At 43.3% G+C, this 17,883-nt stretch overlaps 1 protein-coding gene across 1 annotated transcript in view; it reads right to left on the reverse strand.

The window, feature by feature from the left end:
- LOC126095484 (mucin-3A) overlaps nucleotides 1–17,883 on the reverse strand; it is a 794,250-nt gene that overhangs the window by 80,718 nt on the left and 695,649 nt on the right. Inside the window, exons 12-13 of the mRNA XM_049910274.1 lie at nucleotides 6,961–7,086; nucleotides 4,343–4,394 (exon numbers count right to left, since the gene is read on the reverse strand). Of these exons, the coding sequence (XP_049766231.1) occupies nucleotides 4,343–4,394; nucleotides 6,961–7,086 (178 nt within the window). The remainder of the gene's footprint in view (nucleotides 1–4,342; nucleotides 4,395–6,960; nucleotides 7,087–17,883) is intronic.

A 17,883-nucleotide genomic window follows, 5' to 3' on the forward strand; every position in this document is an offset into this window, starting at 1 on the left:
GCTCATTCCGCCAACCATCCCTCCCTACCTGCCTGTCTGACCTTCCCAACGTGCACTGACAGGACAAGTGCCGTACGACAGGTGCATCAGCTACTAAGTCGTTACCTACGGCGACACCAGGATGGGCTCGGCTGATTGTAACTGGCACGCCGAGGTAGGCGAAACGACTTCAGGACAGGCTGATGATAACAACTTCAGAAAAATTGGACGATTTACTCAAGAGAAAGACCTTACAAACTGATTAAGTCAGTAATGGGTTGGTCTACCTCTTACCCTCGCGCAAGCACTTGGCATTAATTCACAGAGTTGTTGGATGTCGTCCTGAGCGATATCGTGCGAAATTCTGTCCAATTGGTGCCTTAGATCGTCAGAATCCCGAGCTCATTTTAGCGACTTGCCATGATGGTCCAAACTTTCTCAATTGGGGAGAGATACAGCAACCTTGCTGGCCAAGGTAGGATTCGTCAAGCACGAAGAATCTCTCGCGGCGTGTGGGGCGTATTATCTTGCTAAAATGTAAACTCAGAATGACTTTCCATGAAGGTCAACAAAGGGAGGAGTAGAATATTGTCGACTCATCGCTGTGGTCTAAAGCTGCCACGGATTACAACCAATGGGGTCCTACTATGAAAAGAAATGGCACCCCTGACCACCTCTCATGGCTGATAAGCCCTATAGCCGGTGACAATCAGGTAGGTATGCCGCTGCTGTCCGAGGCACCTTCAGACACATTTTCGGCCCGTAATCTCATTGGCTGGAGTAGACTTGTCTTCAGTGATGAGTCCTGCTTCGAACTGATCCCCGATGACCGGCGAAGACGAATCAGGAAATTCCGCGGTCAATGGTGGGATACTAACCTGTCTACAGAGTTACTGAGGACAGGGCAGGTATTTAACTTTCGTTTGGCAACATTTCTGGAAAGTTATTTCACTCGTGTTGTATTGATAACCGTTTAAATTACCTTAACCCTCAATAGACAGTAGGTGCTACCTGTCATATGAAATTTGTCCTGTCAGTGCATGCTACTAATGTGTCTGTAATTTTTTTTTATCGGTCACCAGTAGGCCTTCAGCCCTGTTCCCTATTTAATTTCTTACACTTTTCCTTTATTATTTCTCATATCCCTGCCTATGTCTGCTGGAACTTGTATTCACTTTCCATATACTGTATCTTATTCATTGTGTCTTCTTTCATTTTAGAGTTCAAGATTATTATGATTTATCTCTCTAGGAAACTATATTATTGTTGGAGTTTCAGCGAGTCATAACTCATGTTTTCAGAAATGTCGGAGTATTCAAACAATTCATAATTTTTGTCAGTGTTATCGTGCCTCAAAGCAACTGCAATCAAAGGAATTTCGTGCTCACAATAATGATCACTTAAATTGCTTTATCTCTTCTGCGTTATAACATGCTATGAATATAGCCAGAGGTAAGCAATATTTTTCTATTTGCTACTTTTCTTTCCTTTAAAAGAGTCAAATTGACTGAATCTCTTTTGCGCAGAAGCAGTTTAACAGTTATTACATGTTTAACAGTTTCCCTCATTTTCTTTCATCAAAACGTTCACAGTGTTGTTTCAGCCACATATTTGATACAGTCAGTGTTTTCGGGCACTACATTACCATGTCATCATCGACATATTTGCTACACGTAACACAACTTGTTCTGCTTGCGTCTTATCGTATTTGGATTACTTCATACATTCGTTGCATCGTTAAGCACAAATGATCATTTATTCAGTAGCATTTTCCATACATTTTATTTTTTTCTCATTCCTGTGGCATATTTTTACATTACTGAACTGCAGAAGTCGTCAGTGTTTTGGCGGTCTGCTACATTTACATGTTTCGCGTATTTATCCAACTGTAGCAAGGATTTCGGGCTCGCAGTTACCCGCAAATTTTTATCTGTTACGTGTAAAACCTTGAACTGACGATCGTTCTCGCAGCCTCAGATCTATCATAGACATAATCAGCTCAATCATCGATTAAGTATTTTCACAAATAGTCTTCAATTCTTGCCGTCAGTTGCTCTGTCTCCAAGTTTATCAGCCACATATAGATGTTCAGGATCGTTTCAGCACTAAAAATTCCGATGATAACAGGCGCACACTTGATTAATGTTACATTGCACATGCACTTATTAATTATTTCTGTGTAATTCAGGAGCAGTGCTAAATGGCAAGAAAAAATATCAAGTACCTTATCAGTATTTTATAAATTGCATTTCTTCATTATGTTTTCCTCTAGTTACTGATATTTTGTTTCTTTGTAAATATTTCATATTCTGAAACATTGTCACGATACAAATTAAGCGACATTCAAGAGTAGGCTTTGGTCAGCATTCATCTTCCATAATACTTTTCTTCGCATTGATGAATTTTATTATGTGTGGGGAAACGATTTACATTCTCAAGGAGAGTCATTATGTATACATAAGTTCTGGGAATACATATTACGCTTTTCCTCTCTTAAGGCGAATTAAATCCCCAATTCAAGGCTCTTACGCTTTGGTTACTACACTACAGTACTTCAGAACAATGCGTAACAGGCTTTAAGAATAAAAGAGCTATGAAAATGATAATCTAATTGTACGGCGCTGCGTGACGTTCGCTGTCGCTTCTTGTTGGACCTTGGCTTTCGCAGAAAGTCACATGTCGTTCTCGCGTTTGAAACTCGGGTTTCACTTTCAGGTCGTCATTTAGTCACGGTTTTCTGGTTTTTTTCTTCGTCTTTGAATGCATGCAGGAAATTTTTCGTGACCGTTACTTGGATGGCGCGATGGTGATGACATGCGATAGCCCTCTCCCAAGCGCTGCGCATTCTGCACAATTTACTGGCAGCCATTTACTTACGGTCTGCAAGCTGCGGTGCCCTGTCCGCTGGAAGGCGATTTACAGACTGTTGCTCATGCTGTTACTTCACAAAAACCATGATGGTAGGAGCTGGACGATGATTCAAGCACAGGCATGCATATCTAGATAGCTTATTTCTAAAACCTCCTTACGTCCAGCGTCGAAGCACCGAACTTTTTAAATTACGTCGAGTTCAACAGCGTTATGCCGCTAAAGTTTCATCAGCGTTAAAACTTTAAAATAATTTCTTAATATATGCTAAGGCAGTAGCTGCAGCATTGCATAATCATTCATCTTAATTTAAACCAAAATACAATTTTTGTGTGTGCCATTAGCAGATTGGCAAATGTACCAGCAGCCATTACTCTCAATTTGTTACTTAGTACTAATTTTACCAGATAACAGTCTTCCTCTAAGTTACCGAAATGTGTTAATTAATAAAATTCTTAGTTTACAAACATATCGGAATGCATCATTATTACATAAGATCGATAATTTCGCAAATCTTTATTTCTGAAATTATATATTGACTATTGCAAATCTTCTCTATCAAATCATACATTTTGATGCATTCCTGAAATAATATTTCTGTACGTTTACTACAAGAAATTCAGACATTTCATCTGGCATGTTATTAGCGTCGTGTACGTAGAGTTTTTCAAGAGAATATGCATGCACAGTTAAGAAGTTAAAAATCCTACAAATGTCTGCTCTATTCGCAACGGCCAAGATAAAGTTATTTGAAATTTACATTATGGATTTTCAATGCTCACGTCACAAAATGCATTACCAGGTTATTTAGAGAATACATTTGTACCAGGATGGAGCTACTCAACGTACCTTACAATCAGCAAAACAGTACCCATGTGAAACACGTACTGTGCTTTGGATCTGTTGGGCCAGTAATCTTTAACTAGGTTATCGTCTGTGAGGCTGTTTCTAGCAAGACGTCTACACTCAAATATAGGAGACAACGGACGAATTGCTCCCAGATTAAATGAACTTGCGGATGTTTATGAATGGTACAGGAACCATATACATTTAGTCATGCACTATCTTTCTACACGAGGAATAAAATGCACTGCAGCTGATGGCGTCAATTTTTGAACCTTAGCTCTACTGCGAAACTGCAAAAGGAAATCTAACTGTCAGTGCTTTGTGAATTTACTGATATCTATATTGTTTCAATGCCTGACTCTGCGAGCAAAATCATGACGAACGAAGAATATTTTTATGCTTTCATTTCTGAATAGGCAACAACATCAGGTCCTTATCTTGAACGCTAGATGCCGTTTCTAAGACATCGTGTATGTTTTATCACTCTGTAAATGTTAAGAGATAAAATGACGATGACCTACGTTTTGCATATATTGTCCACGTGTATTCTATGGCTTGTGACAAAACGTTTCGAAACTCGTATTATACACGAAGTAGGCAGACCAGTAACAGAACGTTCGTATGCCTGAAGATCGGTGGATTTCCTTACTGGAAGTACCACAGCCACCAGCCCATTTTTATATGCTTTAGTTGCAACTGCACTGTGCAATATAACAATTCATATAGCTCCCATATATCCCGTGTAATGTATTTACGTTTAGTTAATAGTTCGGCTCAATTACTTTTGTTCTGTAACTTGTAGCTCCTTTTTATATATGCGCAGCACATACACTTTTATTCCCTATAGCAATGATGCAGAGCTGTAGTGGCGACGTGACCGAGTTTGTTCGTACCGGAAATTACATGTAAACACACAAGCATACAAGTAATTCGGCCATATGATGAATACTGAGTTGCGTCATTGCTTCGGTGAACCTAAAAGGGTTTGTGTTACCCTTATAAAGGCGGAAAAAGGAGCTAACAGATGCATATCAAAAATAAGTGCATCTAAGGAATATTTAACCATATACTACACGGGAAATACGGAATATAAACGAATTTTTACTTTGCTCTTGGCATTCGGTACCTGTACAACACATACATCCACATTTGCATTGAACATTCTGGCGGTTACACGGGTTATTAATGAATCAGCATTTCACATTTACAACAGTTTATCTCACTCTTGTAGGCTACTGGCCATTAAAATTGCCACACAAAGAAGAAATGCAGATGATAAACGGGTATTCGTTAGACAAATATATTATACTAGAACTGACATGTGATTACATTTTCACGCAATTTGGGTGCATAGATCCTGAGAAATCAGTACCCAGAACAACCACCTCTGGCCATAATTACGGCCTTGATACGCCTGGGCATTGAGTCAAACAGAGCTTGGATGGTGTGTACAGGTACAGCTGCCCATGCAGCTTCAACACGATACCACAGTTCATCAAGAGTAGTGACCGGCGTACTGTGACGAGCCAGCTGCTCGGCCACCATTGACCAGACGTTTTCAGTTGGTGAGAGATCTGGAGAATGTGCTGGCCAGGGCAGCAGTCGAACATTTTCTGTATCCAGAAAGGCCCGTACAGGACCTGCAACATGCGGTCGTGCATTATCCTGCTGAAATGTAGGGTTTCGCAGGGATCGAATAAAGGGTAGAGCCATGGGACGTAACACATCTGAAATGTAACATCCACTGTTTAAAGTGCTGTCAATGCGAACAAGAGGTGACCAAGACGTGTAACCAGTGGCACCCCATACCATCACGCCGGGTAATACGCCAGTATGGCGATGACGAATACACGCTTTCAATGTGCGTTCACCGCGATGTCGCCAAACACGGATGCGACCATCATGATGCTGTAAGCAGAACCTGGATTGATCAGAAATAAATGACGTTTTACCATTCGTGCACCCAGGTTCGTCGCTGAGTACACCATCGCAGGCGCTCCTGTCTGTGATGCAGCATCAAGGGTAACCGCAGCAATGGTCTTCGATCTGATAGTCCATGCTGCTGCACACGTCGTCGCACTGTTCGTGCAGATGGTTGTTGTCTTGAAAACGTCCCAATCTGTTGACTCATGGATCGAGACGTGTCTGCACGATTCGTTACGGCCATGCGGATAAGATGCCTGTCATCTCGACTGCTAGTGATACGAGGCCGTTGGGATCCAGCACTGCGTTCCGTATTACCTTCCTGAACCCACCGATTCCATATTCTGCTAACAGTCATTGGATCTCGACCAACGCGAGCAGCAATGTCGCGATACGATAAACCGCAATCGCGATAGGCTACAATCCGACCTTTATCAAAGTGGGAAACGTCATGGTACGCATTTCTCCTCCTTACACGAGGCATCACAACAACGTTTCACCAGGCAACGCCAGTCAACTACTGTTTGTGTATGAGAAACCGGTTGGAAATTTACCCTCATGTCAGCACGTTGTAGGTGTCACCACCGGCCCCTACCTTGTGTGAAAGCTCTGAAAAGCTAATCATTCGCATATCACAGCATCTCTTTCCTGTCTGTTAAATTTCGCGTCTGTAGCACGTCATCTTCGTGGTGTAGCAACTTTAATGGCCAATAGTGTATTAACCCGTTATCTTGCAATGTAAATCACTTAGATACGTTACCTAGACAAATGTATTTCCTAAATTTCATTACTCTACATTAATAATTTTTGGTGTTGTTGCTTTTTCCATCAGAGTAACGACAGTGCAACCTGCAGGCTTGGCATGTTGTCTGCACATTCAGGAATGCACTTCAGACGGCTTTTCCCTATTTTTGTCCATCCCTCTGTGCCTTGCTGAAAACATTACGTCTGTGGACCACTAACTAACTACAGAAAACAAAATATTAAATGTCGTCAGTGGAGTGATAGGCTTAATTCGGCACTGTCATATCTGGCCTTTGACAACAATGCTCAGAGCTGTCAAAAGTCATTTGGCCCTATAAGCGTATATTACCTGTTGACTACCGCATGTTTCGTGGGGCTGTTATAGTCTCTACACGCTGGTGAGTGAGGTGTGGCTGTGACTCCTGATCGCAAACCAGTTGCGTGACGTGACGGAATGCATAACAACGGGAACGCTTGCAACGTACCTGGATCCTGGCCTTGTAGCCGGAGCCGCTGGAGGTCCTGCGCGTGGGCGGCTCGGGGGCGGCGGTGGGGGCGGGCTGCGGCTGCGCGGCGGCGCTCGACGGCCGGAAGCGGCGCGTGTTGGGGGCGGCGGGCGCCCCCGCGTCGCGGTTCTGCCCGCGGCGCCCCGCCGCCACTGTGCTGGTCTCGTGCACCACCGACACGGTAGACACCTCGGGCCTCGAGTAGCGGCTGTTACCCGACCTGGGGAGCAGCAGGCAGACACGGCACGCTCAGAGAGGTACACCTAGCGGCACGGTACACCAGCGTCAAGATTAGCCTAACAGGAAAAATGTATGAGGGCGGCACCACTCCTCTGCTTAGAGATGGCGATGTTATCGCTGAAACTCCAGTTTTCGGCTATACGGTTTTTGCAACGCAAGCTTAAATTGAGCGTCAAAACCGCTAAAAAAACCTATTGCAGAAAAAAACTATTTTCGGTTTTATATTCCCGTTATTTTCTCTAATAAACGTAGCAATCGAACAAAGATTGAAAAATTTTGATTTCCTCAGTTTCAAGATACACAGAATCAAATGTTGAATTATATAGGCAAAAAATAAAAAAAAATCTTAGTCCGTTCACCTTCGCTGCTTTTCCCGAAGAATGTTAAGTCGTGAATGCTACCAAAAATAAATAAATAAATAAAAAGGGAAAAGAAGAAACCACCAGCATTCTTCTACTGATTGTAGTTTTTTTCAAACTCTGCTAAAAAACGATGTTGTAATTCAGGATCACACCACTATTTGGGCATTACGAACAGTCAGTGATAAATGGTGAAAATTGAGACTGTCCCGCACTAATTTTCCCGTTTTTAAAAGCTACCAGGATACAAATACATATTATCGAGACAAAAGCAACAGATTAGCTACTTTCTGTTTTTACCATAAACTCTGAAAGAGTTGTTGAGTTTTCAATGTTGTCCAAAGTTCGTTTGGGTCCTCCGTTGTTAATCTCTTAACGCAAATTTATGTCACGTACTGAGGTATGCAGTCGCACCACTCTGTTCAAAATAGAAGCTTCTAAGTTGATGCAATCGACAAGTAAGACGTATTACAGGTCATGTTTTGGTGATCGAAATTCAATTATTGGCCGGTTATGTGCCTTGTAGTTGACTTACGACCTTAAGATTTTGCATGAGCCGAGGTCTGGCAGCCATATTTCACATTGTACTTCATTGACACCATACTTTGTAAAATACTTCCAGACAAGGGATGGTGCCCTTTTGTAAAGCAACTTACGTTCGACCACAACAGCGGGAAACCAACATATGCACAAATTGGGGAAAATCTCGCACGCTGCATGTACAAGCGTAACATCCTACAGGACACGACAATTGCTATGAGGTATATTCTTCTCTCAGCAATTCTGCACCAGTTTCTATGTCATGTGTTTTTCGATCCTTTCTGTTCGCATCGTTATTAAAATATTTCACTTTCTGTAACAACGCAATATTCCAAAGCGATGGAAATCTAAAGAATGAAACTTACTTACTGTTTGAAAAAAAAAGGTTTATTTAAAAATCAAAAATTTTAGCACTGTTGCTAGGACTAATTGATATTTCGGTTTTTTTCACCCGGTTATTAGTAAAAAAATATAAAAAACTCCTTTAGTAACCGAGACCAAACAATACAGAAAAATACCGGTTATTCAGAACTATCGGTTTTAAATGGTCGGTTTTTCCCAAACCTACCTCTGCTTTGTCCCACGACAGCATCAAAATGGCCGACACAAACCATTCGTGGGTATACAATATTCATGAAATACAAGCTGTAACAATAATTTTACTTATTATTGTAGCATCTCCATCAAACTCTCACTTTCCAAACTAAGCTAGACCTAGGACTAAAGTGTTTGTTTACTCTGTTCAGTATCTGAGATTCAGAGCCCATAGTGACTTGTAACCAGCTTCACACATAATTTTAAATCCTTTAAGAAACTTTTTCTCGCCGACACCTCTCACAAAGTGAAGAAAGGAAAAACGTTTATCGCTTACTACACTTTCGCTGTTAGTTCAGTAAAACTGCCGCATCAAATATGACATTTTAATTTATTACTTCATTATTATTAAATCTATGTGCAACACATTTTGCAAACAGTATTCTAGTATACCACTGAATCGATTTCCAAAAATTTATCATTGTACGAGACACTGTTAGGAGATATGATGTCATAAATAACTAGCTGCGAACGCTACTGCAGGGCGAAATTAGCTAGAGATGCAAGTGAAATATGTGTAAAAATACGTGTGAAATATTTTAAATATATGTGAAATTTGCATGCTCGAGCAAAGCCACAGGTAAAAAGCTCCTCTTGTACCCTAGGATCTATTTCAACCGAACTTGGTGCGTATGTTAGTTCGTATCTGGAAAGAAATACTATGGGAATAAGAACCAGCAATCTCCTATTGGTATGGAGGTAACAACGTCGAAAGAGAAGGGGGCTGGAAGAGATGAACAGAGGTAGATAGGAGGAGGAGATGGACAGTGAAAAGGGGAGGGGTAAATAGACGGAAAGGGAAGACGAGCACAAGGACAGAGAGAGAGGAGAGGGGAAAGGAGGAGATGGACAGAAAAAGAGGAGGAGATGGACCGAGAAAGAGGAGGAGATAGATAGAGACAGATGGAGACTCACAAGGGTAGGGGAGAAGAGCAGATGGGAGGGGGAAGGGAGAGTTTGAGACGGACATTAAGGGGATGAGGAGGAGATGGACTTAGAGGCAGTGAGGAGATACATGCAGATGGTAGGAGGAACTGGACGGAAGAGGAAGAGGAGATCAATAGAGAAAGGGGGAGGAGCAAATGTACAGAGGGAGAGGGTCGAGTATATGGACCAGCAGGGAGCGAGGGGGAGCTCGACAGATAGTTGGGAAGGAAGACTTGGACTAACAGACGAGTGGAATAAATACATACCCAAGGTTACGCCAGGTAGTCAGCTAGCTGAATATGGAACTTTCTTAAATATTATGGAGGATATAAATCCACGTACGGCGACTCTGATGTTGGTGTACCATGGTTTCCCTACTCTGGAATGCCGCCACGATTTATGCATCTCGTCCTGCCACTCAGTCCTTAAGGAATGAAGATCACGATTCTTCCCCGATCTTCGTTTGAATCTACAAGAATGCATTTCATTAGCTTTATGAGCGAGTTATTTTAATCACATGATTTTTTCCAAACATTATTGTCCGGTCTTGTTACAGTACTTCAGATATTTCATTCTCAATGCTGTTGCGCTACATAAAGACCCGGGAAAGTAACATTAAGCGTCTCACTTTTTCAATCTTTTTCGATTCTTGTACCACGTAATGTGTAAACGAAAACATCGTTTATATGAAGCTGAAAAAAAAGAAAGGGTTATTGACGGATAATGACATATTTCACAAGCGAAGTGCCAGGAAATATGGCTAACGATCATTAATTTTGCGCAGTAGTGCATGAAATGATACCGCGCGCCAATTTCATGGTCGTCTGCTTTTGAGTGAACCAAATCTGGAAACACATTTGCTACTCGATGTCAACCGGAAACACTGCACGTTATTTTGATTTTTCAGCGTATTTAGTTCCACGTTCTTGTGTTACAGGCGTCGTCATATTTTTGTGCTGTACAAGGCAAAAGCTATTTTGGCGTATTGGTAGGCATTTTTCTTTCTGTTTACCCCTACCCATCAGCGTTCTACATTTACGATGGCATTGTAATTCTCTTAGTGACTGCACATTGCTTCGAAGATCACCTGACAGAAGGGATACTGCATATAGAAGGGATTACAAAATGAAAGTAAATGAAAACAAAGAAAGACAGATGAAGTGCAGTCGATTAAAATCACGTGACACAAAAGTAGTAGGCGACTTTGCTACTACAAAGAAAAATAACTGACAATCGTTAAAGCAAAGTAAATACAAGGTAGAGACGGGCGATATTAATAAATGCTTATTTTAAAATGAGATGTAGGCCTATATTAACCTAAAAAAAAATTAAGTGTTTGGAAGTCTTGACTGAAAGTGCTGGAATGTGGTGCAGTCTCATATAAGGTAAACTGTGCAGCCAAGACAAGGATAGCGGTTTTGCGATGTGGTGCTACAGATGAAACTTTAATGTTAGACGAGAAGCTATAATAACGAATGAAGAGCTGTTACATCAAATTGGGGATAAGATCTTCAAGGGACAACATGACCATAAGGAAGGATAGAATAGTACATCCTGAGGCATCAAGGAACAGTTAAACTGGTAACTAGGGCTGGTAAAAAGGGAGGCGGGGAGATTGCAACCAAATTCAAATTGATATTGAGTACACTGGTTATGCAGATTTGAAAAGACTTGTACAGCGCACACTGTGAAGATGAAATGCATGAAATCAGCCTTAGAAATGGGATCAATAACAACGAAATCGTTGAGTTTACCTGTGTTAGTGTATTACATGTGATACTTCAATTAACAAAAAATGGTTCAAATGGCTCTGAGCACTATGGGACTCAACTTCTGTGGTCATCAGTCCCCTAGAACTCAGAACTACTTAAACCTAACTAACCTAAGGACATCACACACATCCATGCCCGAGGCAGGATTCGAACCTGCGACCGTAGCAGCAGCGCGGCTCCGGACTGGAGCGCCTAGAACCGCACGGCCACCGCGGCCGGCTTCAATTAACAGAACGCAGGGAACGAGACAGTGCAATCAAGTTGAAATTTAGGAACAGTAAACTACAATTTTAAGGAGTGACGCAGAGTGTCACTCAGCTGAGACGAAAATAAGGAAATAAAAAGAAGAAAACTGTAGAATTATCATAGTTATGAAATGTATTTACCCGTGGTAGCCCTGCCTCACGGGATAAAATTCTGCAATGTTCAAAGGCATATTCCGCTTGTTTTACAACTGGAACTGATCGAGGAAAGAAAAACGTGTTGCATTACTTACTGAACGCTCCTCGTAAATGGCACTGCCGGTGGATAAATGGGGACGGCTACACCGTTTCGTTTTTGCTCTCCTAGCATCGTGCTACAGTATTAAGACTACGGGAATGTCAGTGTGTGCCAGAACTCCAGTATTTACTTGCAGACGAACAAAACAATAATAATTAGTAGGTAACTTTATTTTTTTAGAAGTTACGACAATCTCCTCGTACAGTGTCAGCAATCTAACGTCTTCAAGAAACGAGCTCCGAGCCGGCCGGGGTGGCTGAGCGGTCCTAGGCGCTACAGTCTGGAACCGCGCGACCGCTACGGTCGCAGGTTCGAATCCTGCCTCGGGCATGGATGTGTGTAATGTCCTTGGGTTAGTTAGGCTTAAGTAGTACTAAGTTCTAGGGGACTGATGACGTTAGAAGTTAAGTCTGATAATGCTCAGAGCCATTTGAACCAAACAAGCTCCGAAAAGTAGGCTTTCTCCTTCAGTGTGTTCAAATGGCTCTGAGCACGATCGGACTTAACTTCTAAGGTCATCAGTGCCCTAGAACTTAGAACTACTTAAACGTAACTAACCTAAGGACATCACACACATCCATGCCCGAGGCCGGATTCGAACCTGCGACCGTAGCGGTCGCGCGGTTCCAAACTGAAGCGCCTAGAACCGCTCGGCCACACTGGCCGGCTTTCAGTGTGTCCACAATGTTTAACGCAACGCCTACACGCGAAAAGACATTAATCTACGATTGACTGTACAGTAGCCGTGACGCCTCCTCATCCCTGCTGCCAGTGGGGGAACAAGCATGGAAGCCCACCTAGTCCGAGGCGCTGACGGGTACGAAATAATAGGTGGCGCCCCGGCCGGCGCGCGCTCGTGCGCTGACGTCACGCGGGCGCGACCCACGCTCGGCCGGCGCTAGCTGGCGCCGATCCCGGCCGCCCGTCCGCCTGGCCGTCCACCAATTGATTTATGTCCAGCGCGTGCCTGCCGTCCCCGTCATCAATTACTACGCGGGGCTCCAGTTTGTTTATTTAGCTTCCGCGAAGGGCGCGGGCGGGGATATGCGCGCCTACTTGCCACCGGGCGGCAGCTCCGGTGAGCGATCGGATTACGTTACGCTGCCGGAGCGCAAAACGGACCGCGCACGCGTGTAATTGTGCGAAGCCGTCTCAAATACCGGAGCCGAGTCTCAAACGCCGCGCAGTTCCCCCTACGTATATGGTGTCCGTTCAGCATCGGGTGGCGAGTAATTTGCCTGGCTGCCTCTGACCGTTGGTAGGCTTACGTAGTCATTAATTTGCATCTGTGTAATGACTGGACGTGCGCAATATCAGTGTATCAGCAAAAACTGTAGCGTTATTCGCCTGGCTCGCTAATGCAAGTGTCTCCATCTGACACCGTTTCGGTAACATGCACAGCCGTCAGCACATGATCTTTTGCATTAATTCCAATTTCAAGGACAGCTGGTGCTGACAGACGTGAATACTGTCAAATCATCGGTTAAAAGATCATAGATGTTATCTTATAGGGATCCACCTTGATCAAAACACAATTTTAGCTTTTCTCTTCCCGACGTGTTTTTCTGAAGTTTCAGCATCATCAGTGAGTTTTTACTTTCTTTATATCAAACAGGAGAAATGCTGAATAATCGGGTCTACTGCCGGATGTTTGTGTCGCTCTGGCACAATATTTCGGCGACGTAACTCGTTGCCTTCTTCAGGTGCTACCTGAGACTGTGCCAGAGCGACACATACATCCGGCAGTAGACACGATTATTCCCCATGTCAAGATCTCGCCGGGAGTTACAGGAGAAATGCTGTTTACTACATGTAAACATATAAATTTGAGTTCTTAAGACAGTATTTTCAAATCTGAGGAACAAATAAAGTATTGTGCATATATCTTGTTACCGAACGCTGTGGATTTCGTGGTTTTGTATGTTTGTTTTTACTCTTGTTTTCTTTCACAGATTGTCATCTGCACCCATATAGATCTTTATGTAGAAAAGTTATTTACAACTGGGAATGATAACTTTGCGCGTAACGTTAATCATTCTGTGTCGAAGATTTTTTGTTTGTGTGTATGTGTGTTTCGCAACTGTTTCACTTCCTTTTTTTTATTTCCCTATTATCGTCTCTGGGAAAGCAGCAACATATCGTAATTTTTGGTGGGGAGTATTTTCAACTGTATTTGTGTAAGATAGCGGTGGAGATCGGAACAGAACTACCACTGCCAACCACTGCAAACAATCGCGCTGTAGCCACTACAAATGCTTTGTGTACTCTAACTTGCTTTGCGTTGTGGACCTTTTTTTATAGAAATGAATGAAGAGATTAATCCTGGCGCATAAAGGGATTTGAATGCGACTCTCAACACAATAAAAGAAATCAACGATCCCTATTGCCGTTATGTCAGTTCTTTTTCGTGGAAGCTTACGGCGCCGACTTTGGATGGCAGTACTTGGATTGGGAGGAGGAGCTTTTGTTTACTGTCGCGGCCGACTACCACGATGTACTGTCCGAATAATAACTTCCACTGTCGCTGTTGACAAACTGTGAAAACATGATGGCTGACAGTTGAGCAGTTGAATGTGTTTTGGGTGGCAGTTTACAATCTTTGTGAGATTAACTGCCATTTAGTGTGAGTGAGAGAAAGAAGGAGAGAGAGAGAGAGAGAGAGAGAGAGAGAGAGAGAGAGAAACAGGGAGAGAGAGAGAGAGAAAGTGTGTGTGTGTGTGTGTGTGTGTGTGTGTGTGTGTGTGTGTGTGTACGTTTGGGTATCAGAGAGAGACTGTGTGAGAGAGTAGATGAAAGAAATTAAAAAAAAAGAATATTTAAATACACAAAACTACCATCCACCTGCCTACTCTCTCTCTCTCTCTCTCTCTCACACACACACACACACACACACACACACACACACTTCGACACAGAATTATTTAACGTGAGGCCTAACCATAAAATTTCCCCATCGTAAAATTTCGAAGTAAATAACTTTTATTCATTAAGACAAACTGTGAATAAAAACAAATGCAAAAACAAACGTAAAAGAAGAACAGGAAAACCCGCAACATGTGCTAACAGGGTATATGTACAAAACCTCGTCTGTTCTTCTAATATTTAAATTCTGTCTTAAAAACTCAAATTTACGTGCATACAAGCACTAAGCAGCATTTTTCCTGCTTAGTGGAAAGAAAATAAAAGCTCACTGATGATGTTGAAATTCCAGCGAAACATGTCAGGGAAATAGAAGGAAGATAAAATTGTGATTTGCTAAAGGTGGATAACGCCCAAAAACAAATCCATTTGTAAGGCAGACACGGACAAAAGAGCTTCATCCTCAAGAAAGATGATTAATATATCGTGGTTGCATAGTATTAACACGGATCATTTAAGCGAGTGGGGGTGGAGAGGCGGGTTGCCGCACTAGAAGTGCTTGCGAGAGGACAAGATTCAAATCCGCAACCGACTATTGAGAATTAAGTTTCCATTATTTCCTTAAATTGCTCGAGGCAAATGCTGGGATGGTTTCTTTGAACGGGTACTTTCGATTTCCTTCCAAATCATTGAATGATTCCAAGCTTGTGCTAGGTCTTTAATGAACTCGATATCTCTTGCTTCCTTGCGAAAGAATGAAAAAATTGTAGAAGCCGTCCTAAGGGAAGATGAATTGGGTTCTGGAGAGAAAAGGAACACGCGAAGCGATGCTGACGCAACAACTTACCCTAGACGATAGGTTGAAGAAAGAGAAACTTAAGTTTACAACATTGGTAGATTCTGAGAAACGTTTTGACAAAGTTGGCTGAAGGTTTTGAAGATACCATGTAAAGATATGGCGAATTAAAGGTTATTTATAACTTCTACAGAAGCAAGACTGCAGTTATAAGAGTCGATGGACGTAAGAAGAAAGCATGTTCGATTTAGTTGTATGTCGTTTTTAGTACGTAATTAGCGTTTGCGATCTTAAGTACGAGTTGAAATAATGAAGCGTTTTGTGATGAAGTTGGTAGGCCTACATGTTTGAAGTAAACACGTTAGTAATTGTACAGTATTGCTTTTGACATCTGTAATTCGTTCTGCAGACGTTCGTAAACGATGCCAGGTTGTGCTGCATTTGGTTGTTCCAATAGAGGCGAAGGTGGTTTACGCATGTTAGCATTTCCACGCAATGGAGAAAGACGAAAGCAGTGGGCAGTCGCAGTCCACAGGGCTGACATAAATCAAACAGGAGCCTTGAGGAAACCAACGAAGTACTCTTACCTACGCGGAGTAAGTCGTTTTTGCTTTTTACTACATATAAAACAACTTGCAATATACATAGTTAAATTTGGAAACAGACCTGTAAATTCGCTGTGTGAAAATTATTATAACACATTATTCTTATAAACATAGAATTAAAATGGGATTTCGCCATATTGTCTTGTGCTTTTAATTCGGTGAGTGTGTACTCCACTACTGGCCATTCAAAAGTCCCGCCCGCAGTTTGGCAGAAAAATGGCCGCCGTATCGTCCGGTTGGCCACTCTCGCCCTATACAGGCTCTCTAGAGAAGATGGTCTACAGCGCCACATCTGCACCTGGTGGCGAAAATTGGAACTAATTTTTTTCCAGCGTAAATCGCTTCCGCATACACAACAAGTTTCGCTGCCGTACGATAATTACAGCCCACACTGGGTGTCCACCCGGTACTGTCGGTCATACAGTTCGGAGGCCAGCAGAGTTTGTATGTAGATTTGGCCATACTTTAAACCCCTCCTGGCATCCCGCTCCGTGGGGGCGTGTCACGACGCGCACAGTGGCACGCGCGAGCCTTCCAGGTGGAGCGCCGGGCACGCACGAGCGGCGCGGACTTCCCGAGCGGCGGCGAAAGGTCAGTGCCGGCAGGCCAGCCCCTGGACACGACAGCGGAGAACCAGTCCGGCGCGCAATTGCCAGGCGCCTAATGCCGCTCCTGCCCTTTCCGTTTCCTTCTCCCTTCCCCTCCCTCCTTTTTTTTACCTTCTTTCTCGCTGCGGCCGCACTGTCCTCCCCTTGCTCACTGACCGCCGTTACGCGTGACGAAAAAGTGAAAAATGTAACGGGGAGCGTGAGAGTGCGGGCTCTGGGTCGGTGCCAAGCGCCGCGCCGACAACGGCCGCTGGCCTTGGGCTTGTCTGCCGACCTCACAGTAATGTTGCGCACGCTTTTGTCTTCACGTGCCTCGACGCGCGACCCGCAGTACCGTCAACGCCCAGCACCAAACGGCCCTCACAGCTCGCTGGACAAGTTACACCAAATGCAATATCTGTCACTGAGGCGCTACATTTTTACGTCGTATGCATGGTGCACTATGTGACCTGATACGGCCGAGCGGTTCTAGGCGCTACAGTCCGGAACCGCGCGACCGCTACGGTCGCAGGTTCGAATCCTGCCTCGGGCATGGATGTGTGTGATGTCAAATGGATCAAATGGCTCTGAGCACTATGGGACTTAACTTCTGAGGTCATCAGTCCCCTAGAACTTTGAAATTCTGAAACCTAACTAACCTAAGGACATCACACACATCCATGCCCGAGGCAGGATTCGAACCTGCGACCGTACCGGTCGCGCGGTTCGAGACTGGAGCGCCTAGAACCGCTCGGCCACTCCGGCCGGCTGTGTGATGTCCTTAGGTTAGTTAGGTTTAAGTAGTTCTAAGTTCTAGGGGACTGATGACCTCAGAAGTTAAGTCCCATAGTCCTCAGAGACATTTGACCTGCTACGATGTAACCTGTATTACTAAACAACTGTTCCGAAACCCCAATACAATTATAGGTAGCCTATCTAACGGCTTCCAGGGGCAACATCAATTTCCATTTCTAGATTTCATTATAAATAGTGACCTGATTTAAAATTTAGAATGCTGACGTAATCTGCGAGGGCTACTCGGAAACTAAGGAACGATCGGTCTCGAAACGCAAACCACACTGAAAATCAAAACTGTTTTATTTGCGATACTTAGTAGGCTACACCTTCCAGGTACTTCTCTGTATAGTCGCCGCATCACATAGACATCTGTCGTGGTGTTCTACCAACTTTCCAATACTCTTGTCATACATGGTAACCTCCAGTGCTCTCTGAAGAT

The sequence above is a fragment of the Schistocerca cancellata genome, chromosome 8 (assembly GCF_023864275.1).
Source record: "Schistocerca cancellata isolate TAMUIC-IGC-003103 chromosome 8, iqSchCanc2.1, whole genome shotgun sequence".
In the NCBI taxonomy this organism is placed as follows: Eukaryota; Metazoa; Arthropoda; class Insecta; order Orthoptera; family Acrididae; genus Schistocerca; species Schistocerca cancellata.